The sequence below is a fragment of the Phragmites australis genome, chromosome 3 (assembly GCF_958298935.1).
Source record: "Phragmites australis chromosome 3, lpPhrAust1.1, whole genome shotgun sequence".
NCBI lineage: Eukaryota > Viridiplantae > Streptophyta > Magnoliopsida > Poales > Poaceae > Phragmites > Phragmites australis.
This window is the reverse complement of record NC_084923.1, coordinates 33,593,608-33,619,047: the sequence shown is the minus strand read 5'-3', so window position 1 is coordinate 33,619,047 and position 25,440 is coordinate 33,593,608. Positions and strand designations below refer to the sequence as shown.

Genomic DNA, 25,440 nt, shown 5'->3' with positions numbered 1-25,440 from the left:
GTCATCATGTCGCTTTTTAGCGGGTGCAGCAGGGGGGCCCACTGGGTAGCCTCCGAGCAACCCCGCATGCCCGCCCGGTCAGAGCAAACCTGACACAGCAAGGTGGTAGGCGATATGCCTCGATGTAACACCCTAGTTATTTCAACTTTCTGGAAATAGTAAAAAAAATGTCCTTTTCCTTAGAATAGGGTTTTTTACTTTGCCTTAAGACTTTAGGAGAAAAAAAATATAAGTTAGAATTTTGAATTTAGGTTTTATTATAGTTTGTCGCATTCATGATTGAGTTTATCCGCATTAGAGTTTTTATTGTGTGGAAAATATACTTTTGAAAAACCCCGAGCGCGTTATTTGTAATTAAAAAGAAAATAAAATGAAGAAACAAAAAAAGGAAATTGGAAAATGCTATTAAAGAAAAACATTTTTCTCTCTCTGGGCCGAAACCTTCTTTTCCCGGCCTTTTTCTTCCTCCCCGCCCGGGCCGGCCTGCTTCTTCTTTCGCCTCCCCGCTTGGGCCGACCGAAGGCCGCGACCCAGCAACGCCAGGGCGATTTTTCTCCAGTGGCGCCCGGCCGTTTTCCGTTTTCACCCGCAGAAGCTACCAAGTGGGGCCCGCACCTTCTTCCTTCTCCCGCCTGCGTCGGACTCCGCCCGATATCGGATCAAAACCGACGCCGTTCGCCGAACCTTCCGCGTCCGAATCCCAACTAACTCGGTCCTATCCGCAGCCGCATACCCGCCTATATAAACACCCGAGCACCCTTGGCCTTTTCCCATCTAAGCATCGCGCCTGCACAAGTCGTTTCGCCGTCGCCATAGCCGAGCCGCCCCAAGCATCGCTGCCGCCGTTCCGACGCCCGCTCGCCATAGCTGAGCCGCGTTTGAGCATCTACACCTTCTGCTGCGCCCGCCTCCGCCTTCTCCGACGAATTTCGGTCACCGAAACTCCCTCCCCGACATCGCCCGAGGCTCGCCGACGTCTACCCCGCCGCCGCACACCACCCAAGCTGCGCCGTCATCGGTACGTGACTAAAACGGAATCACCGTGCTCCCTTCTCTCTCTGCCGCCGCTCGCCGTCACCCCCCGTAGCCGGCGACGAGGTCCGCCGCCCCTCCGGCGAATAGCGCCGCCGCGCCGAGCAGTCCGCCATCGCTTCTCCTCTGGCGCCGGTCAGCTAATGTCTCCTCCACGCCGGTAGCCGTTAGATCTATCCTGGATGGCCCGGATTAAAAGCTTCCCATACCCCTTCGGTGTCCAATCACCTCCTGCCACGTGGCCACTTAATCCTAGTCAGCAGATCATGCCACATCATCGCTTGCATAGCCAGCCACCTCATCCTTTTAGTCGACTTGGCAGTGACACGTCAGCACACTTTTTCTAGTCCTTTTTTTCTATTTGATTTAATTCGGGAATAATGACAGTTTTGCAATTAAGCCCCTGGACTTTCCTATATTTAAATAAAAACCCTTGTAATTATGCAGATTAGTCCCTAAACTTTTTCTTAATTACAAATAGGTCCCTCAATTTTTGCAAAAAGGCCCCTAACCCCTCTGTTTTAATTAAATTAAGCCCTTTTCATTTTTCAGATGTAACCCTAATCGTATTTATAGCATAACTTTCTCGTTTTAGCTCCGATTTAGATGATTTTTGCGCTCACGTGTTCGTACCAACGTGTACTATCTTGTAGTACCTTTTTCATAGATGTTAGCTACTGTGTGTTGTACTATTCTTAGTTGATTTTGTTGTTTGCTTTTTCGGTGCGTGTCGAAAGTAGACGAAGAGCAGTTCGAGAACCTTCAGGACCAAGTTTTTGAAGAGTCTGAGCAGCAAGTTGGGAGAGGCAAGTGTCCTTGAACATTTTGATCCCAGTTTGTTTAAAATGCGTTCTTTTCAAACATGCATGCTGTTAATCTTGAATCCTATGTATGTATAGTACCCTGTTCCATATAATTCCTTGTCACCATGTTGATAGTAGAGGATATGATGGGTAGTCATGCTTAGCTTCGCACAAGGGGATTGAAGGGTTAAGGGTTAAACATGATTAACTAATTAATGCAATTATGAGTTGGGAATATTAATGATGGCAATAGCAACATGGAATCTTATGCTTTGAGCAAAGTTGGGTCAGTGATGATGAAGTTATGATGTGGTTTAGTCTTTGCTCAAGTAACCTAAGTAAGGACCGGTTAATGGAGCGATAACCCAAGAAATATCGTACCAACCACGAGACCTCGTATGGGACAGGCCTAGCCTATTAATTAGTGGATTTCAGTTTTTGTGCGTGCCAAACGGAAGAGTGGTTGTGTGGGGACGGCAAAGGACCAGAACCATTTGGTTAGTGGTATGAGATGTGTAGTGGAAGGGAAGGGTGACAACTTTCCGGAGCTACAAGGAGCAAAAGGGGGCTTCTGGGTGGTGTGATGCCACTTTGACAGCGGTGAAATCTAGCGGGCATGCACATATTGGATGAAACTTTGTAACGGCTTTGTAGTGACTTTCCGAGCGACACACCACTGGAGTGTGTTAAGTGTTCTGCGGACATGGCAACAAGAAAAATCACGACTTGTGGGAAAAGCTGGACAATCTCTGTAGAGTGTAAAAACTGTTATAATAGCCGTGCTCACGGTTATGAGAGACTTGGATCCTCACATGATTAGCCACGAGGGTTGGGTCGTTTTGGTCTGTTGGGAGCCTGATGTGGAAACTCAGGTGGAGGGAAAAACTGTGGAGATGGTTCTAGGAGCTGGAGGTCTAATGATGATGAACCTAGTTAAGTAGGTTGCTTTCATAAAACTTCGTTAGTACAGTTGGCTTTTATGCAAAAGTATAACTGTTATGGCCTGTTCCTTGTTTAAGCTTGCATAGCATTTTATTTCCCACACTTGCGGAGTACTAGTTGTACTCACACTTGTTGTTTTTACCCCAAATGCTGTTCAAGCGCTGCTCAGACATTGAAGGAGATCCAGATTTCTTCGATGATGAAGAGGAAGGCTGCTAGGCTGGCGTTTCCCCCGGTCAAATGCCTGTGGAAGTTGGAGTTTCGCGGAGTTTCGCTGTGTGCTTTTTGGTTAAAGACTTTTGGTCTCATTATTTATTATAGTTAAAGCGTTGTAATAATGACACTGGATGTGATACACTGATGAAGTCGCTGCATGTATGAAACTTGATCCTGGTATACATGTGGTTTACATCTGGTTTTGCCCCTTTCTAAAATCGGGTGTGACACTCGGGCCCAGCGACGATATCCCATCGCGCGCCGGATGACGCGCGATGGGATTCACCGCATTAAATGTCCCCACGCCTCCTTGCCAGGTAGTGGCAGGGACTGACATCAGGCGTGGGGGGAGTGGTTGGAAGTGACAGGCCACGCTCCCTATTAAATGCAGCATCGGGCCTCCCATCAATTGACACCTCACCGCTGAGCCCTTGTGGGGTCCACCGGCAAGGGGCTTCTCAAGTCCCCGGGGAACTCTGGGTGCTCGGGGACTACTGTTCGTAGCCCCGAGCACCCTCTCCCGGATATGTCTTTTCTCGATCCTCGGGGAACTCCGGGACCAATGCTCATGGCCCCGCACGCCCTCTCCTGGAACTGTGTCTGCTCGGGTCCTCGGGGAACTCGGGTACTCGGGGCCACTGTTCATGGCCCCGAGCGCCCTCTCCCGGAACTTGCACTTCTTGGATCCTCGGGGAACTCGGGTACTCGGGGCCACTGTTCATGGCCCCGAGCGTCCTCTCCCGGAACTACCTTCTCGGGTACTCGGGGAACTCAGGTACTCGGGGACCACTGTTCATGGCCTCGAGCGCCCTCTCCCAGAACTACCTTCTCGGGTCCTCGGGGAACTCGGGTACTCAGAGACCACTGTTCATGGCCCCGAGCGCCCTCTCCCGGAACTTGGACTTCTCGAACCTCGGGGAGATAGTCCCCAAGGGATGGTGCCACGTGGCATTCTGCTGTACTGGCTTCGGGACTCGGGGACCCCTAGTTCCCATGTCACCGACAGCTGGGGATTTGATGTTGCCTGGGAGATGATTCGAGGGGTGGCCTTTTTTCTCGTGTCTGAATATTGTTGCGTAACGGCATTTAGAAGGCAGATGCTAAAAAATAGGCATCTATTTTTGAAAAAAAGTTAGGCGACGACTGTGAGTCGTTGGATGCTCATCCAATGGCTCACAACCGTCACCCACAGTCTCACTCGCGCTACAGCTTCAATGCCATAGCTTGGCCACCTGCCATGCTCCTCCACCTGTCTTTGTCGGCTCTCCCACCGTTGTGCTAACCTGATGTCCTTGCCTCCCATACCACCAACATTGGCCCACCGGTTGTCCTCCACCGCCTGTGACCGACGGTTCCCTCACCACCTGGCCCCTGTGCCTGCCTCCTCTGTTGGGCCGGCCTGCTTCCTCGGGTATCCCTCTAAGCTCGAGAAGCACACTGGTGACCCCAAAAATCCCCTTCCTGAACCCTAAACCTCATCATCCACCGTCGTCTGATTCACGCTCCTAAATTCTGTCGGCCCAACTCGACCCATGCCACTGAGGGGTTCGACCAACATCATCCTCCCGACTCCTCCTGTACGGTCAGACCATTCTCGCCACTGCAACTCTTCCACCGCTCGTCGGTGCCATCTCTAACGACAGTGAGCCTCCAACGGGCCACCACCTGATAAAATTAAAATATTCCAAATATGCAAACCATTTGTTTTACTCAAGCAAATAAATTGTTTCAACAATATAATGGAAGTCAGATGTTTTTTGAGAAATAAAAAAGGCTTGCTACGGGAGGAGTGCTTGTGAGCTCCACAAACTCAATGAAGCTGCACAGTTGTGGAGGGAGGATGGATCCATGAAGGACACATGGATGGAGGACGCATGAAGGAGGCACTAATGGAGGAGCCATAGAGGAGGCACTAGATGTAGTAGGCATGTGTGTCTAATTCTGCAAAAAAAAAAAACAGAGCATATGTGTCTAATTTTATTGTGGTTGGGTTGTGGAGCCATCGAATAAAAGAAACAAAACAACTACTTTCCTAGTAAAAAAAAGTTAAGTTTTGGATCTTTTTTGCGAGTATAAATTGGACTCGCGTGTGTGTCCTTATCATATGCCTAAATCGGGCACTATTCCTACCTAGAATTTAATTCCAAAGGAAAGGTGAGAACCCTACCGAGTCATCGGGTCTAGGATCAAACCCAGGTGGGCAGGATCGTCCACTAGATCTTGATCAACTTTGCTATGTTTAATGTCAAAACTTTGATCATCAATTATTTTTGTTATTTTATGTATATTAAGACCAAGCATTGAAATATAGTATGAGTAGAATTCTCTCATAAAGTAGTTTCATGATCATGTAATTTAAATTATAAATATATTATAAGACAAATGAGTAGTCAAACGTGTGTTGCAGAGACATCCAATATCTAAAATATCACTTTCTTTTTTACTGGACAGAGTAAAACATTTAGCAATATGTTTAGAGAGCAACTCCTTTCTGTAATCCATGCAAGTATCTAAATGAGGGCAGAATGGTTTTAATTTGTTGCAACACTACTTCCACTTCTTTCTATCTGTTGGATCCATGATACATGCTGCTTTCTAACAAATTAAGTAAGGGGAAGAATCATGCCCCCAAACTTGCTGCTACTCCCTCCGGTCATAAATACTTATCACTTTTGACTTTTTACAGTCTTCGATGTGCAACTTTGACAATTGTTTTCTATTAGAATTAGTTATAATATCTAAAAAATATAATATTAAAAGTATTTTTCAAAACAAATCTACATATATGATTTTTATATTTTCAAACTAGATATTTTGGAAGCTATTGATGATCAAAGTTTTAAAAGTTTAACCTCATCTTAGTCAAAGTGACAAGTATTTATGACCAGAGGGAGTACTACTGATGCATGCTAAGAAATGGATAATTGATGCTTCTTCCATTTGATACAGAAAAGGACAGCAATGTCTCCGAAGTTGCTAGTCGCTACTACTCCCAAACATGATTTGCAGCCCAGCAGAAATTTCTACATCCATCTACAGCAAATGTTGAGGATGTTGCTGCCACAATCCTAAAATAAACCCACTACCTCAGAACGGGTTATTACATACGGATTTTAAATCTTATCACAAATGCTTATAGATTCCGCCTCTGTAAACGTGTCTATAATATAGACCTTGTTACGGATAGTTACAACTCTGTTTATAACAGAGATACACACAGACAATTTTTTTGTAAAACCGTCTATGAGTAGTAAGGGTTACAGATGGATTTTTTTTGGAAAATTGTGATTTACTTCCTGGCTACGCTCATAATATGGCATATACACTTATGATTCACAAATTAAACAACATCACATGTATTATTTACATATCACACATTGACACATTTTTCAGAACATCAGTCACATGTTATTTAGAACTTCAACACAGACATTTACATATCACAAAAGTTACAAACATCACACATCAACACATCACACATTGTTCAGAACACATAAACCTAGGTAGCTATACACAATCCCTAGCTAGACACATTTTGCTTCTAGAAGGATGACATGCTTGACATCATTGACGGTGTTTTCCACGAGGATGAGATGATTGACATCATTGGTCAATGTTTTCTTCTAGAAGAACAGAATGATTGACATTATCTCATCCGCATGCGTTTTAACACATTGTCAACCCAAGCATCATCTTAATGATCATCTTGCTATCATCTGGATCAGGCTCCATCCTGACTAACTCGGTCATGTGCCATAACTAAACTACATTGCTCTAAACCGTCAGCCATGTTTAAGCAAGAAATACACATTCAAATCAGACTTGCAGTTCATGAAAATGTCTCCATTGTGATGAATAGCGATAGAGAAATTTCTATATGCAAGAACAGAATGTGGAATGCGATTCACAATAAAAACAGGGTCCACGGAGGGACCCTTCACAATAGCGAAGAACACGAAATCCACATGACCAAAATCGACGCCAAGCATCCGTACCATGAAAGGAGGTATAGGGACAACCCTATCCCGCTAGCGTCTGATATCAATGAAGAGAGACATTTATGATCTGTGATAAAAACACCACATTACCCTCATTTACACAGATGGAAGAAAACCCTAACAAAGCCACAATGAAAACCATATGATACTGACCTCAATGGAGGGAAGGGGATTCGGTGCCCAGATCTCGCTCCACCAATGTGGAAAAAACAGTCACATTCCAATTTCATAAATCTATCATTAAACATAATCATGCATCATAAGCATCATATTTAATTGTTAAGCATTGAGGAATGCTTGTTATTTTTAATGGGTGTTTAAACAAATTTATTTAAGTTATGAAAATACCCGACGTTAGAGTTTTCTTTAGTTTAACCTCTGCTTATGCATTGTGGGTGAATCCATTTAAAAGGAGTTCAGCTCGTTTTCTTATCGTTTCACTATAATTTCTAAAATTATTAGAGCACTAGAGCATAATCGGGTTAATAATAGAGAGAAGGAGAAATATGAGAGAAAGATATGAGGGTGCAGCTGAAATGGGCTTGCTTCACTTGCAAATGGGGCCCACCTAGCTAGGCCACCTCTCCCCTTTCTCTTGGACAGCACCAGCAGCCTTTCTCCCTCTCCCCACGCCTCTCATTCTCACTCTCTCTTGCTCTCTCAACCAGCCAAGGAGAAAGACAGCAGCAGTCATCTCCCTCTCTCTCAAACTCTCTCCTTTCTTCCTCGAGAATCTGCCCCCGAGAGCAAGAATCGTGGTATGCATGTGTTACCACCGTTTTCTCACCTTCTTAACTATCCATCCATTCAAGAGTTTCTCACATGAAAGAGATTTCAAGGTTTTTCCGATCCAAATTTGTCACCCTCTCCTTCTTGAAATTTCATCACCTTGGGTCTCCCTTCTCCAAGCCATTCCCATCGATTTCTTCTTCAACCGGCGGTCATCACCCTTCAACAAGAACCTTGGGTAGGTCCCTAGCGTCTCCATGGTAGCAATGCACGTCTTAGTTGGTTTTTGGATGGATTTGTGGGCTGCAATCAAGGAATGGCGAAGCAGCATCGTGTTCTTGAGGTATTAGAGATAGAACGAAGGTTTGGATGAGTAGAGCTAGTATTTTGTGTTGGTAAACGTGTATATTAGGTTTAGAATTCATGCTTTAGTGTCTATACATGCATATGTGCGTTGGGTTGAAACATGCAAGTTAAATCGGTCAACGAATCATCGAAAAACTCGTGTTCTGTTACAAACTAGTGTTTTCAGGTTACAACCCGGAGGTTTTGGGTTAATCTAAGCAATTTTTAACAGAGAACCCTCGCCCAGAACCTCACCCGAAGGTTCCGGGTTGAACCCGGACCTCTCAGATTTACTGTTCACCAGAGATTTTTCTTTTTTTAAAACTTTGCTAATAGCTTGTATATTTTGTAGTTAATTTATACAATCTTCAAAAATCATGAAACTAGTTGTCTTAGCTTTGTATGAGTATAAACTACATGTAAAAATGTTTTAATTAAATAAAATAATTTTTAACAGTTAATTAATTAATTAATTATGTTTTAGCTTAATTAAATTATAGTTAATTAATACCATGTCCTAAAATTATGAAACTACTTGGATAATTCATGTTATGATCAGTGATATCTTGGAAAAATATACTTTGGTATGAAAGTGTTGCGTAAATTATGAAGCTCATTTAATTTTGATAGCTAGCTTAATTACAATCCTTTTTTTAACAGGCCTTAAATAATCTTTTATACCATGAGATTTCACACTTAAATTCTTATGATTCTTGTTGCCTCATATTCTTTACACCGTACCTCATATCCCATTCAATTTTCATGACATTTGGTGCATGTATCATAGCATTTTAGCGATCGACGAACCGGAGAGCGACGGGGTATTCTTGAGGTGGAACCTGATTGTGATATTGTGTGTGAAACACTTGAGCAAGGCAAGTATCTAAGCATGTTACACCCATTACTTTGGATCATATGTTGTCTTTAATTTGATAAAATATGCTATATGTATATCACGTATGATAGTTAGTCGAGGTTGGGTTTTTGGGAGTAGATCCTAATTGTTACATTGCCCTTCATTGATATTGTTATCCTTTGATCCATTGTAACCCCGGGGAATAGCACTTAATGGTCTAATTTAAAATGAATACATTATGCTTAGCAAGGCTTAAGTCATCGGCAGAAGTCGAGCGGTGGTTTGACCATCATTTGCGAGTTTAGGACTTACTTTTATTCATAAAGACAATGATGATAGAGGGATGTGTAAGTTAGTAAGGATGAAGCGAGATTCGGGTGAGCAATAGGGATGGCTTGAGAAGGGAGTCTCAGATGCTATAGGTCTGCCTGAATCGTTTAAGGATCGATTTGTTGTAGTTAGTTTTGGCACTTTTCGTACTTACCATATGTCAATATAATGATAAGATAAGCTGAATAACTTTTGTAGCTATGACCTTTTGGCTTGTTTACCTATGGTGTCCTGGGTATAATAGACTTATAGAGGTAAAGTCGTAAAGGTGTTGTGGGCATAATAGGCTTGTAGAGATATCTAGTTTGCTCGAGGAGTAGTTGTACCTACCTCCACACTTTTAAGCATAATTAGGATGCTCCGAAAGTAGCCCTAGTGGACCTTCGCACCTATAGGTGCATGTTCAAACGGTCAGAGCTCAATTGAGAAAGGTTGACACGAGTACCTCCTTATGTACACTTTAGCGGGTGACACAAGCCGAATTATACTTGTGTCATGTAGGTAAGGATGTACCCCTGCATGGTGTAAGATCAATTCGAATTACCGTACTCTCGATTATGAGCATACTTCTGTCCATTTATATCAATCGTAGAGTTTTGTTATTGGGATGTTGTGATAGAATGTTGGGACATAGATGATGATGTTGATAAAGAGTTGATATGGTACAATTTACAGTTAAGACATGTTGATGATATCTGGATACCATGGTGTTTTGTTTAGGTGTAGATGCTTACACTTGAGTCCAAATCGCGTTTGCATTATAAATTCGATTAACCCCTTTTGGCCAAGTCCTTGCTAATTTATCTAATTGCATTCTCCTTAGAGTCAGGCTATTTATAAGTGCCTATTATGAGTTAAATCTTACGAGTACATTAATACTCACGTGCTTTGTTTGCTTTTCAGGTGAGAAAGATTTAGTTTTTTGCTACTTTATGTCCACCGATGTTGGCGACGAGCATGAGTAGTGACAACTACTCGTATGTGGATATTTTAGGGTGTCACCTTAGGGCAATGGTACTACCCATCTTTTATTGTTATGTGATTTATTCTATTGTGTAGCTACTATAGCAATGTTCGAGTTATGTATTTTGATGTAAGTTTAATCTACTTAAAGACTTGTAACTCAATTTAATTACTCGCTCTTTTTTATGCCTTGTGATGATGTACTTATTATAAAGACGTATGTTTTGATCTTGAAAGTAAACACATACCAGGACTACTAGGGTGTTATTCCGATTAATCATTATGGGTATGATTATGAAAAAATGATCATCCTAATGATTAACTAGAATACTCTCTGGACGGTTCATCTCAAAAACCCTAGCTAGCCATCGTGGAATGGGCTCTCGGATGGCAACGAGTAGAGCGAGAAAGATGAATACTCCTCGTCGGTTTAGATTGAGTGAGCGAAGGGAGACGAGCATATTATGTGTGGAAAGCCAAAAGAACTAGGGGAGACGATCAAATTTAAAACAGTATCTAAATCTTTAAGTACATATGGGTTTTTAGAAATTCGTATGTATCCATCATACATCATACAGATATAAATGGATCTTACAAGAAACCGTCTGTGACGATATCACAAATGAGTTTTCTAAATATCGTATATATCTGTATGATAGTAATAGACAAATTTGTAAAAACCGTTTGTGAGTCTAGACACACCCAGACAACGGTTTTATTATAAGCATGTCTGTCTTAGCAACCTTCTAAGAATATTTTATCAGTGACAGATTCAAAGAAACCATTTATAACACTCTATTTATTTTCACTGATTTATAGTAGTGGACCCTCATGTTTAATACTTCAATCCATTGAATAGATGCGGAGCAGGTTTCCGACAAACATGATGTACAGTACAAGTGAAACAGTTGCCCTAGTGCAGTATACTAGAATTTTTTAAGAAAAAATATACTATAATTACTTTGCCACACGGAAGGTATTGTAGTCCATTGACAAAATATCTGCAGCATATATGGTCTGTTTGCCCTCTATCACTGCCACACGACGGGCCTTCTAACAACGAGCAACTAATTAACGATTCTCGGCGACGCCGGCGATCACCATGAACAAAACTCACCAATCTAAATTGTAAGCTTTCTTCCAAGATGAGCTGAAGTCCAGATCAAAACATTCTTACAACCACCAGGCAGCCTTCCGCCTATCAAGCCTTTGACATTTCCTCCCAAAAACTGATCAATCACCTGCGAAAGCCTCTTGGGCGGCCACGCCTTTCAGGCTGCTTCTCACGAGCAGCTTCATCTTCATTGTTGGGCTGTCCAGCCCCACTCTTCAGTCTGATCCATCAAATCACACTATACCAGTGACCAAAATATTTTCATTGCAAATATAAACCTTCTATAGCGAAAAAATTAAGACTGGCCGGGCTACTGCCGCTCATCTCGCGATGATTTCCTACGAGGCGACTTTGGCGGCACTACGGCGTTTTCCTCCCTAGCAGCTGATACTCCTCCTCCTCCTCCTCTCCCCCTCCCCCTCCAGCCCTCCCTCCTCGTCCTCGTCCTCCTACCGTTCGCGCTAGGGTTTTGCGTTGTTGAATCCCCTGCTCCTGCGCTATATCGAGGGAAGGAGCAAGGAGGAACTGTTGGCACCCAACGATGAATCCCTCCTTCATGTCACCTAGGTCACCAACATCGCGCCCAATAAGCTCGCCAAGATGCACATGTGTTTTGTCTCTCCCCTTGCCTCTGCTTGTGAATTGAGTTCATTCAAAGCTGAATTGAACCCTTGTAGATTTCGTAATTGCAGCAAGGTGCTCAATCGCAAGGTCACTGACATTACACATCCACAAGTGCCTCACAAAGCATCAGGTCCATATTCTTTTCTTCCTTCCAATTCTTCTGTTGTTTCTTTAAAAATCTTCAAACTGACTCATATGTTAGTGTATTGTGGTTAGTTCGGCTTTTTCTTTTTTTAAACATGGTTAGCTCAGTTGTTCAGAGTTAAATATGATGTTTAGGGTAATTAAACTTTTATTAGATCTATCGACACCTTTAATAAATTTCTAGGTGTCCTTTCCTAAACTACACAACCTGGCCCTTGAAATAGACTAGTATAGTTTTATCCAGTAGTCAAGCTTCCATGAAATTTGTTAGACTCCTGTCTACTAGTAGTACAATTTCAAGTGGCAACATGCACAACCTCGTTTTGGTTTTGGAGTTGTTTATTTGTTGAATCACGAATAGAGTTCCCATATTTTGCGGTTGTTCATTTAAGTAAGATCTCTACATGTTATGTGATGCTTGCTGCCAACTCAATGACAAAGTTCTCAATTTTTTTGATAGGTTGATCATGGAGTGCTAATTAAATAGATAGGGACTGATAATTAAATAGATTAGGGAGTGGTAATTAAACATGAACCATGAAACAGAGAGATTCAAGCCACTTGCCAAATAAAACAAACTAAACTAAGGATCAACTCCTCAACGTGGATGTGGAATAGGCGGTGCCGATCCACCCATCAAAGGTAATCTTATTCGCTCTAACGATGGGAATGTGACATGCGTAACCTACTATTCCTCTCATCATTTTTTGAGTGCTTGCACCAAACGGAAGAGTTAGGCCCTATTTATTTTTATTCTGATTATGGATTTTAGCTATAAGAGCAAAAGAAAAACAAACAGCTCCAATCTAAAAACCGATTCTCATAATCCACCAGCCAAATTGTACTATAAATCTCACAATCTATAATCTGGTGGGAAAAAACTTCTCCGCAGAATCCACATTGTGATAATCCATATAAAAACAAATAGGGCTTTAATTTAGATTGTCCATGATTACTGGGAATCTTAACAATATTCCTCCAACCAACACTATCCCGTAGACTAGGTCTACAACATTTTTCCCTTCAGTTACGCAAGGTAGCCCAACTTAGGGTTCCAAAATTCGTTCATATTTGGTCAAAATTCATGATATTTGGTCAATTTGGTCTGCATCAAATTATGAAATCGATCGGTTTTTTAATTTGAATTAAAAAAATCCTAAAAATACTAGAGACAATTACAATACCTTCTGTGAAAAAAAAATTCAAAAATAATGTTGTTTGCATAATATTTTATAGGGAGAAGTTTTTAAAAAAAGGAAAAAATTGAAGAATGCAACTCATTTATTAACTTATATTAAGGAAAAGCTTAACATGTAAAAACATATTTTTCTTGTGTAGGGTGTACCTTAAGAGGAACTATAAAATTGGTTTTACTTCATTTAGAGTTATATTAATTTCTCCATGATTTTTACAAAGTTGACAAGCATAAAGTGAACATGTTAAAAAATAACACTGTAATTAACTTTTTCATATCTACTATAAAGCATAGTATAAGTAAACTAATAAAAATAGTCTCACTAATTTTGGAGTGTGATGGGTTAGTTAGGAATTAATCTAGTTGCAACACATTTACTCGATCCTTATGTTACAATAACTATTTCATGAGTTCATCTATTTTTAATAGACATAGGATCATGTAAGAAGACTAATAAAATTGGTTTCATGATTTTTGGATTAGCAAAGAATATCTATGTATCTAACTAGGTTTAGAAAGTATATTTTCTCATAAAAATATATAACTTTTTCATGAGTATGAATACTTTTATCATGTAGATCATGTTACAAGAAACCAACAAAATTTATTTTATTTGATTTTATACTCAGATAAATTAGTTATCGATTTGACAAAGTTGAACTATTTTTTTTGAATTTTACTGAAATTCGATGGAATTCGAGCGGTTGTCGATCACATACAAAATGCGAGAAATACGATCGGTTACCAAATAGTCGATTCACCCAAATTTTATGTCCGATTTATAAATTTGATCAAATTCTTACTAAATTTTGACCGAATTTTCTAATATCTACAAATTCGAAAAATCGCTAGTCCCTATTTTTAAATCTCAAACGAATTTGTAAACCGTCCCAACTCGGCCGCAAATCCACCTCGGGAAGTCTCGTGCCCTCCAAAACCCCATCCGTCTGTTTCTACCCGTAGCCTCGCCGCCGACCCAGCGAGGGGAAGGAAAGGAGCACCGCGGAGGAGAAGGGTCCAGAAGGTTCGGGAAGGAGGAGGATGGGCGAGTTCGACGACTACTGGGCGCGGGCGTACAGGGGCGACTCCGGGGTGCCGCACTCCGACCCACAGCGCCTCGTCTCCACCTGGACCGGCGCCTTCGCCCTCGGTGCCGCCGCCTGCGTCCACCACAACGCCTCCGCACTCGCCTCCCACCTCAAGTCCCTCCCCCAAAGGTGTGCCGCTGCCAGCCCACCAGTTCCTCTTAGATTTGTTTGAATTATCGTGTTCTTGCTTGCGGTTGAGACCTTTATACCATTGTTTGCAATGTGCTGCTAGGTAGATGGGAGTATAATTCTTGAAGGTAAGCGGATGTTTGGGCCTATTCCCGCATGCATGTGTGATTTCTGTGATGTCTTGTGCAATCGCTCTCAACACGTGTGTGGAAAGATTGCGTGAATTTAGTATATTGACCCGAGCATTGGACAGCTCTTAACCCCGTTATGCTTGGATCGGGAGATTTCTCCATTGGATATATTCTGTGGCTCTTAGCCTCGTTTAGATTACAATTGGATCAAGAGATTTCTAAATTGGAGATATTCTAAGGTCCGGATCGATCATAAGGGGTTTTGATACTCTATAGTCTATAGTTAAACCTTTCTGGTTCTAACGACTTGACATTGCTTAAATTTCTTCAACCAAGACTAGACATGCAACAATTAATTTATGATATCCTGATCTTGTCAATATACCTGTCCTTCAATGTACAAACTATTTTGTGTGACTATGCAGAGGTTACAATCTGGCATATTATCTTGATACGCTCTCCCTGGCCATTTCGGTTGATAGATTAATTGCTATTTATGAATGATCTCACTGTTGGTGGTATCAAGTAAACTCGGTGGGGCGGGATCAGTTTGTGCTAGTTTATGTAATGGCATTAGAACCATACCTAGAAAATCCAGCATCAATCAATAGTCCTTTTCTAGTACCAAACATGAAAATTTTCTTCATGGGTCAGGGCCCATTGGGCCCCTTTGGCCAGTCTAACCTGGATGCAGCAGCAGCCGCTTCCGCCCTGCAGCCACCAGGGAGGATGCGCCCGCCTACGGCAAGCCACCACCCTTCCTTCCGTCGTCAAGCCGGCTTCACCAACAAGTTATTTTACAAATAGAATTAGAGATAGGATTGTTTATGAAAGATTGGTTTGTTTAGGTAGGGTGGTTCATATCTATAGGATTCCGTCCTTAGATTTACATGGGTTTGAAGTAACTTGCCTCTATATATAATGGGGGGAGTTACCTCGTCTCTTAATTGATCCAAAGGGGTGCAACACCTCTCATTATATAGAGAGGCACGTTACTTCAAATCCAAGTAATCCTAAGGATGGGATGCTATAAATAAGATCCACCCTACCCACACATATCAATCTTTCCTAAACGACCCTACCTCTAATTCCTTTAATAAAATAGCTTGCCGGCTAAGCCGTCTTGGCGAAAGGTAGGGCGGCGGTCTGCCCTAGAGCCCGCACGCCCTTCCTGGTGGCAGCAGGGCGGCGATGACCCTAGCCCTGGCTGGCGCCACCTCCGGACTGGGCCAGCTGAAAGGGCCCAATGGGCCCTGACCCATGACATTTTTTCAGTAAGGTCCTATAAAAATTTTGTATGTCTGTCTCTTACTCTCTCTCATTGTCTAACTTGAATTCATCTAAAGCACATTTTTTTCCTATGGTTCCAACTAAATAATTGGTGCAAAATATATACTACATGCTTCAACCGTTCCATTTTTCAATAGATGATTGTTGACCAAAATTATCTTGTCTGTGATGTAACTATTAGCACATGAGAACGATCGTGTAATTATCTTGAGCCATTGAAAAGTCATGAAGAACTTATCTGGTCAATGCATATTTGCGTTTCATCTGAATTTGAGGCTCTTAACTCATTCCCGTTCTTGAGGTGTTATAATGTTGATTATGTTCTTAAATGGTCACAAATATTGTTTATGTAATTAACTTTTGTTCCTATGATTGTCTTCACTGAATTAGCATGGGGCAAAATATGTGTCGACCAATTTGTTCTAGCATGGTTCTCCACTGTTATGCGACATGGTCATGATATTTAACTCTGATTTACCCCACCAAATATAAATTGGAAAGGAAATATTAATAATCAATGACGATGTGGGACAAGTCGATGCATGTTTTGGAGTTGCACTAAGTAGAAGCAAAACTTTAATGTGGTATTTCATAAAGGTTACTACTTCGAATTGGCATCCAGCATGCTAATTGCAATCAGCCAAGTCCATGTCAATGCACCTTTTCAAGGTTTCTCCATATTAATTCGTATAGACATTGACTTTTGGAGACTTGTCCATATTATTTGGTGCGAATCATATTCATGGTCTTTTACGGTAGCTTTCCCATAATCTGTATTTACATTGACTTTTGGAGACTTGTCTATAAGTTCAATTGAAGTGGTTCATGTCGTTCAACACTAACTTGATGCCTAGCACCATGGTTTCATTCAAAGTGGTTGGTGTCAAGTGAGGGCCTTGTCAGTATGCTGTGCTGTGCGCAGCATGTGTTAGTCAGGGGCATGGATGATAATGTAATACATTGTAGTCCTTAACACACACAATTTGTGCAGACCAGTTATTGGCATATTTGCAATTCGAATATTATATATATCTTCTTGCTTTGTTATCAAGCCATCTTTTTTCCTTCTAGTGTTAAGATTTTACTATCACCTACCATAGGTCCATAACAGCTAAAACTGAGTCTAACCCAGAAAATCCCTAGCTTTGTCCTAATGAGAACTCCATACCTCCACCATCAAAGATGAGAAGAAAGATGTTATCTGATAAGGATGGTGTCCAGTGTGATGATGATGGACATTCCTCGTAAAGTGAATCACATCAAATTGTCTTCTAAAGAATGACAAAAGTGACAGGACAATATGAACAGGGAGAAAGCCACTTCTCACATGTTCCATCTAAGCCACCAAAGCGCGAGTCGCTACCATATACATTGAGGAAGTTGACAGAGACGGGCTTCTCCAACTGAATGATGACAAGTGAGAGCCTTGGCAGTGTACTGTGCCGTCTGGTCGCGCCTGTCCGCATGAGGTATGCATGCCAGTCTGCAGTAGAGTAATTACAAGTCCTTAACGCACCCTTAAAATGTGCAGAGACCATTTAGAAGAAGTAGTCCATAGCACACTGCAACACCATACTGCTTGCCCCACAAATTTAAACCAGCATACATATTCTCCGCTTAATGACAACAGCCAGTCACCTCTCACATTTATAGATAGTTTTTGCCTCCTGATACAACTTCCTCAATTCTTCTGACCGTTCATTGGCATTGGGGCAGACAATGAGGTAGGTGGTTGAGATGAGCTATCATTCTAAGTGAATGACGTCAAATGAGATCCTTGGCAGTGTGCTTTCTGGTGTGTGTTGTTTGTGTTTGCGTGCTGTATGCAACTGTTCTAGTGGTTTTGTTAATATTCTGTGGTCCATCTTTTCATTTTCCTGGAATGAGTTGTTTGTCATTCTTTATAATAACTTTTTGAACTGTTCTAGTGTTATCCTTCAATTGTAGCATCTAGGATACTCACATTGTTTTTTCCATTGTGAACATATGGTATCTTTTCTTATATTTCTCTCTCAGTGTATGTGTATGTGTTCGAAATTCCTTATATTGAAACTGTTGTTTCTCTTGTGCAATGCAAATTGATTGACATATTGTTTGCATATGATACCATTTATCTCAGCTGGCAAGATATGACAATGATGCTTGATCAAAAGCACTGGAAGAAAATTCTTGAGAAGAAGCAACAGCAAGCTTAAGGTGAGCCAATCTCTGCCATATTAGCTTTAGTTGGTATCTCTCACCTGCTCAGACTTACGCTGCAGTCAATGATTGGATCAGTGTGATATATCAGAAATCAGATGATAACAAGTCAGTATCGTCATGTTGTAACTTGTTTGCTGTTTTCTCCTGTGTGCTACAGTTCTATTTCAACTCATTGGGCCAGGCGGGTGAGCTTCTATCCAGTCATCAATGGTGGTGCGGAAAGTTTTGGAGCTGTCTGTTTTTATGCATTGAGGTTCTACTTTTGGTTTTCCTGCATGGTGTTAGAACTTGACCTGTGAAAACGAACGGATTCTATTAAATTGCTCCTTATTCCCGTTTTTACTCCAGCTCAGATCTGAGATGGCATTTGCTGAATGATCTGTCCATTCTTAAAATCTTTATGATCTTTTGACAATGAGACATGTTATCTAGTATTTGCTGCATTGGTGGTGGTTGCTGTGGTACGTTGTGTACTCCAAATAAATTTACCTCTCGGCCATTAGATTGTTATTGCCTGCTTACTGATTTGCCGGCGCTGCAGCCCTGTGTATGCTCTTTGTCTGATTACTGATTGAGTATAGCTGGGCACTGCATTCGCCGAGATAGGTTAATTGGGTATCCATCTGCCCAAAAGGAAGCCGAAACAGTGAGGAATTACCTTGGGTAGCATGACATGTATCCAGATCCTGTATCTGTTTAGAGCACAGGGTAAGGATGATGCATCTTAATTATCATTGTAAAAAAGGGGACAACATTGCACATCTTCCAGTTTTGGCATTCGCTCATGCAGTATCTTCTCTTGGATTATATGTCTGAAATGCAGCATAAGTGTTGCAATGCCGTTGCAAATGAAATCAGAATGGCATCCAGAAGGAAAGAATCCATAATGTAACTTGCTGATGGATCAGAACATGTCAGACTTAGTCATTCTCGAGGGGTTTATACGTTTGGTCAACTAAGAGTACCGTCTCTGCCAGCAGGACAAACCAGGCATTGTCATATGATGCTAAGATCTAGCTACAAAACTCGTCACTGTAATTTGTGAGAACCAGCAAATTACTGTAGGTGCTAGAACCCACAAATCCGAGCCTTTCTGGATACCCAAGTTCCAGAGAATAATTTGTGAGAATCACTGTAATGTTTTTGTCACGAGAGGACTCAGAAATTTACATAGCTTCTGTCCAAGTGGCTCACTCCTAAAATCATTCCTGAAAATTTGAGGGGAAAAAGATGTTGTCTGCCTTAGACACAAACTTTGCCATAGGAAGGCCAAGCAAAATTTAAAATCAGGGCCACCAATTTGGTGACCAAGATTTTGGCCAGCATTGACCTCCAAAATGAACTAGGTTGTCAAATAAGAGAGGGTGGGTGGCCAAACTTGGTCATAGTAGCCAAATGTTGGCTTGGCGACATTGGACACACTAGGATAACAAAACAAACACACACAAAGAGCAAAGAATATCATGAACAGATGCCATTGGCTGTCATCTTACAGCATCTAAGTCCATTCAATCTTTGATCGCTGTGCTCCATCGAGAAGATAACTCTAAAATTGCATCACTGAGGAAGAATGTGAGGCTCGTTTTCCAAGAAAAAAAAAGGAGGAAAAAGGCGACGCAGAGCAGCGGGTTGGAGTATTGGGTGGCGACCGAGGAATGACATGTACATGTGGTGAACCAGATCATACATCAACGTCCTCGCGACATCAGCAAACTCTTATTGACGGGCTGTCGTTGCGGGCGTGAGTGATGATGATTGACCCGCCGTTGAATGGCATTGTAATTTACGGGTTGTTCAATCTGCCCGTGGCTGTGGGTGGCGCATGACACTGATGCATGCAGTTGCAACTCTTCATGCAAACCGCAGCGCCACCTTCGACGGACATGCAACTCTGATTTGGAGCAACTACATCAGAGGCGTGCGGTAACCCGGATCCACCGTCCATTCAAATCAAACGGCCCTTATTTCTTGCCTGGTTTGTTGGGCAGCTCAGTGATACGAGGATGCCATGAAAATTCATGGAGCGTCACCGGGCCTGACGGAGCGGCAAGAGAGGGGAAGACTGGGGAGAGAAACGCCTCTACGGCCCACCACTGAAGACAAAAAGCACGCCAAGCTTCAGTAGTCAGTAGTGCACCTGTCAGCCACAAGCTTTTCACGGGTATTAGTCTGTTTTTTTTAAGCTTGCTAACACTAAATTTGATGAAGTGAGTGTATGCGTCAGCTTTAAGGGGGAGTGGGCACCTGCCCCTATGCGCACAAAAAGTAATTTCTAAATCCAAAATTGTTGAATGCATCAAGGCAAAAAGTTGTTAATCTTTGCCGCAGTGAATCGATTATAGCGAACAAGAACGCTGTAAGAAAAAGGAATTACCTTCGTTCATGATCCAAATGTGATCCAAAATGAGGAGAGCTTGTCTCAACATACAAACTTGATTTCCTAGATCTGTCTTCGAGAAACTATTAAAGTTGACTTTACTCAAGCTGCTCTTAGGAAAAATCCTGCTTTAAGATTTAAGTGGAAGTGGGTTCCTTCCTAGGGTAGGTCTGGAGGCCTATTAAGTGGGGTGAATATGGATTGCTTTGAGATTCTTTTGGTTAAAAAGTGTGCTTACATGCTTCAGATGGATGTTTTTGAAAAACAGTTAAGAACCAAGTGGGTTCCGATCAATGTGTATGTGTATGGGTCTGTAAGGAACTGACCCTAGGTCAGTTGGCAAAGCTCCAAGGGTGGAGCCAGCCGGCCAGGGATCGATCCCTGGTCCCTGCAGGCTTCCAAAGAAGGTCGGGATACTTGCACTTTTTTAAAAGAAAGTTAAAAAAATAAAAGAGTATTTAAAAAATAAAAAAATGTGTATGGGTCTGCTCAGAATGAACATAAACTTGAGTTTCTCACTGAATTGTCTCAGTTTTGTGCTCAGGTTCGTCTTCCTGTTATCCTAGGAGGGGATTTTAATATCATTAGATATACTCATGAAAAAACAGGCCTACTAGTCTTTCTCAGTTCTCCCATTTGTTCAACTCTATTATCCATGTTAATGAGCTTAGAGAATTACACATGAGTGGGGTTCTTTACTTGGTCTAATAACAGGGATACCCCAACCCTTGAGAAGCTAGATAGAATTTTGATTAGTAATGTTTGGGAAAGCATATACCCTTTTGCTTCTGTTCAAAAAATTCCTCGTGAACTTTCTGACCACAACCTTCTCCTTCTCTCAACTTCTGCCCCTAAGAAAGCTAAGGTCCATCCGTTCAGATTTGAACTTGCTTGGTCTGAGTATGATTCTTTCATGTTGGGAGTTAGAAAAATCTAGGATGAGACCATCACTGGAGAAGAAGTATTGATGTTTGACTCACTAAATTGAAAAAACTTAGAACTCACCTTAAAGGTTGTGGTGGTCATTTGACCGGGCAGGTCAAAAAGAAAAAGTGTCTTCTAAAAGCTGAGTTGGCTAATATTGAGAGTCTTGAAGAAAAAAGTCCTTCGGATAGCAACTCAGCTATTAAAAAAGCTTATATTCTTGCTGAACTACACAAAAAGCTTATGTTCTTGCTGAACTACAAAAAGTATTGTGAAGAATTATTATTTTGGTTTAAACGGTCTCATGCCAACTGGCTTCTTAAGGGAGACAATAACACCAAGTTTTTTCATAGCATTGTTAATGGTAGAATAAGAAAAAAAAATCTATCTTCTATTTGATGCAAGATGATGTGAAGATTTGTGGAGATGAGGCTTTAATGCAACATGTTACCAACTTTTATAAGGAGTTGTTTGGTTCCGCTCCCGGTAACGTCATCCCTATTGATCCCCATCTTTGGACTGAGCAAGAGAATTTAAATACTGCAGATAATGAAATTCTTGATGCACCTTTTTCTGAGGAAGAAATAAAAAGAGATCCTTTTCAAATGAAGGCTAATAAAGCTATAGGCCCTGATGGGTTCCTTGTGGAGTTTTTTTCAAAACTGTTGGGATTTGATCAAATGTGATCTCTTGCACTTATTTCATGATTTCTATGAAAGTTCTCTTGATGTTAGTAGATTGAACTATGGAGTGATAACTTTGTTACCTAAGGTTCACAATGCTGAAAGAGTGCAACAATATAGACCCATTTGCCTTTTGAATTGCACCTATAAGTTGATTACTAAAGTGTTAACTATCAGAATGGAGCCCTTTATGGATAAGCTCATAAGTAAATGCCAAAATAATTTTGTTAAAAATAGAAATATAACGGATGGGGTTATGGCCTTGCATGAAATTTTGCATTAAACAAAGAGGATCAATCAGATTGGTGTTATCCTTAAATTGGATTTTGAAAAGGCATATGACCAAGTAAATTGGGATTTTCTTTTTCATTGTGTTGAATTAAGAGGCTTTAGTGCTAAGTGGCAGCTTTGGATTACAATTGTGGTAGATGATGGTACCCTTAGTGTGAAACTTAATAATCAGATTGGTCCTTAACTTTGAAGTTATAAAGGAGTAAGGCAGGGTGATCCCCTTTCTCATTTTCTTTTTAATCTAGCTAGTTGTTGATTGCTTAGTTAAAATGATTCATTCTCCTCAAAATTCTTGAACTATCACTAGTTTGGTTCCTCGCCTAGTTGAAGGTGGTATTGGAATACTTCAGTATGCTGATGATATAATCTTATATATCCAGCATGATTTACATAAGGCTAATTATCTCAAGTTGCTTCTTTATCTCTATGAAATGATGTCTGGTCTTAAAATCAATTTTCAAAAGAGTGATGTCTTTGTATTGGGTGGTGATTTAGATATCATAATGCCTATGCTGATCTCTTTCATTACCATATTGATTATTTTCCAATCAGGTACTTGGGTGTTCCTGTTAGTCCTAGTAGAATGCGCATTATTGACTGGATAAAACTTGAAGATAAAATCTTTAAAATGGTTGATGTCTTGAAAGGTTGCTTATTATCCATTGGGGGAAGGATAATTTTGAATAATAGTAGCCTGTTCAATGTACCAACATACCATATGTCCATGTATTTGCTACCTAAAACCGTGGTGAACAATATTGATAAGGTTAGGAGTTGTTTCTAGCATGGAGGGGGTACTAAAAAGAAATATCATCTTGTTAGATGGGCCAATATTTGTAATGAAAAAAGAGAGGGTTGGGTATTAAAGACTTATCCAAAATGAATGTCGCCCTCCTTTGTAAATTATGGTGGAAACTTGATACTAAAGATGGCATGTGGCAGAAGATAGTTAAAAAGAAATATTTGCATTCTTCTATTTTTGCTGCTAAAGCATAAATAGAGTGATTCCCCATGTTGGCATGATCTTTTAAAATCAGACACTTTTACCTCCAAGGCGGGAGGATTACAGTGAGAAATGGTTTGAGTTCTAGGTTTTGGGAGGATACATGGGTTACTCCCAAACACTTTTGTGAAATTTTCCCAGTTTTATACATAATTTGTAATGAGATTGGTATTTTAGTTCGGTTTGCCTATGTTCTAAAATGGAGATTATCTTTTAAAAGATTGTTATCTTCTGAATTGCAATCACATTGGGATTTTATTTAATCTTTGGTGGTGCATGTCCACCTCACCGATTCTGAAGATATTGTTACTTGAGCTTTTGAGAAGAATGGGGTTTTTACAGTTAGATCCATGTATAGATGGTTGGTGAGAGGCTCTCCTAACCTATCTTTTGATCATATTTGGAAAGCAAAGCTCCCCTTGAAAATCAAGGTATTTCTGTGGTTGCTGGAGCAACAGGCTCTGTTAACTAAAGATAGTAGAGAAAGTAATTCAGAGACTGAGGAAAATGATCGCTTCGGCTCCCCTAGACGTTTCGATTCCCTCCGCCCCTCAACTTCCCTCCGGGTCGCCCTTCTCCTCTATCTTGCGCCTGCATTCACTCCGAGCCCGGTGGCCACCTTCCCCTCCCCCTTCCCCTCCCCAACACCAGCCTCTCCTCTCTCACAATTCGCCTGCCCGTTCTCTCCACATGGCCGACCAAAGGAACTCAGGTGGCACAACGATAGCCTGGCCTCCCCCACCGCTGGAGGGTCAGAACAGTGTGTTCCTGCTCCGATGTCGTATCAGGAGGCGGTGTCGAGTTTCATGGTTCCTGGTTCACATGTTCGTGCGGACTCACCCCATGCCATGCTGCCCGAGTTCGCGTCCATTCCGGCTCGGTGCAACTCTCCCGCCCGGCCCTACTTCATCGTTCGCTCTATGATCCATCGTGTCTCCGGAAAGGAGTTCGGTTTGGTGGTGGTTCCTCGACTAGCCCATCCGCTGGTCTACTCCGTTATTCATCCCGCTTCGGTTGTGAAGCGTGGCCTAGACATGGATGACTGGTCCCCAGGGTGCTTAGCGAAGACGTCTGACCTGCCTACCGAGGCCGAGTCCATTGGATCTCCGGGGGAAGTGCTTCAACTACTTCTCCCCGGATCACCACGCTACTGTGTGCCGTCATCAAACCCGTTACTTTCACTATCACGCTTTGGGCCATAAGGCTCTTACGTGTCCCCGGTCGCGTCCATCATAGTCCTCTTCTGCGGTCACGAATGTAGCTGTTGCCTGCGTTGGTAGTCGCTTTGTGTGGCACCGCGTCTCCCCTGTGCCTTCGTCAGAGTCGGGCCCATCATCGTTGCTGGTGGTTCTGCCTGGTGTTTAGGAGGTGGCGGATGCGGCTCGTGGCTATCATGATGGTCAAGACGGTGGTCACAGGCCTCACAGATGTCCTCGTCACCGACGCCGATCATCCTCTGCTACGACCAGTGGGTTCGGTCACACACCCCCTAGTGGTCAAGACAGTGCAAGTGATGGTGAGACCCTAGTGTTGGCAGCATCGCCTCTTGCGACTCATGCTCTTACAACGGCTCGTCCGGCGTCCTCATCTTTGGACTGGTGTGTGATTGATTGTTTTGATTGCATTGCCCTAGCTAAAGGAGATCTTAGCTGGGCTATTTCTGTCACGATCATCGATTCCAGACCCATGGCGACACCACAGGAGATATCAACAGCCATCGCCAACAATTTCAGCCTCAACGTTAGCTTGTTAGAAATTCATCATTCAAAACCTCAAGATTTCCTTTTGCTTTTGCCAGATGTGTCGAATGCAGAGCTAGTGACCAACCGTGGGAAACTAGTTCACTCCCTATATTTCAGCATGCTTATTAGGCCATGGACACGATTGGCCCATGCAATGGGCATCTCGCTGCCCTTGAGAATCGATTTGTCTCTTCGTGGCATTCCTCTACATGCATGGGATCTCTCATTGGTAGAGCAGCTACTAGGCTCATGTTGCTGGATTCAAACCCTTCACCCTTCAATGGCAGAT

At 41.9% G+C, this 25,440-nt stretch overlaps 1 protein-coding gene across 1 annotated transcript; it reads left to right on the top strand.

The window, feature by feature from the left end:
- Nucleotides 1-14,188: 14,188 nt before the first annotated feature.
- On the top strand, nucleotides 14,189-18,565 carry LOC133912856 (uncharacterized). The gene is made up of 3 exons (XM_062355791.1): nucleotides 14,189-14,508; nucleotides 18,049-18,125; nucleotides 18,289-18,565. Exons 1-2 carry the CDS (start codon nucleotides 14,333-14,335, stop codon nucleotides 18,122-18,124), a joined length of 252 nt encoding a protein of 83 aa, XP_062211775.1. The 5' UTR covers nucleotides 14,189-14,332; the 3' UTR covers nucleotide 18,125; nucleotides 18,289-18,565.
- Nucleotides 18,566-25,440: the final 6,875 nt, after the last annotated feature.

What these genes read in the sequence shown, in the direction of transcription:
- LOC133912856 (XM_062355791.1), top strand. Translation starts at nt 14,333, where the DNA reads ATGGGCGAGTTCGACGACTACTGGGCGCGGGCGTACAGGGGCGACTCC. An exon ending in CTCAAGTCCCTCCCCCAAAG is followed by an intron (nt 14,509 to 18,048) that starts GTGTGCCGCTGC and finishes CATTTATCTCAG; the next exon opens with CTGGCAAGATATGACAATGA.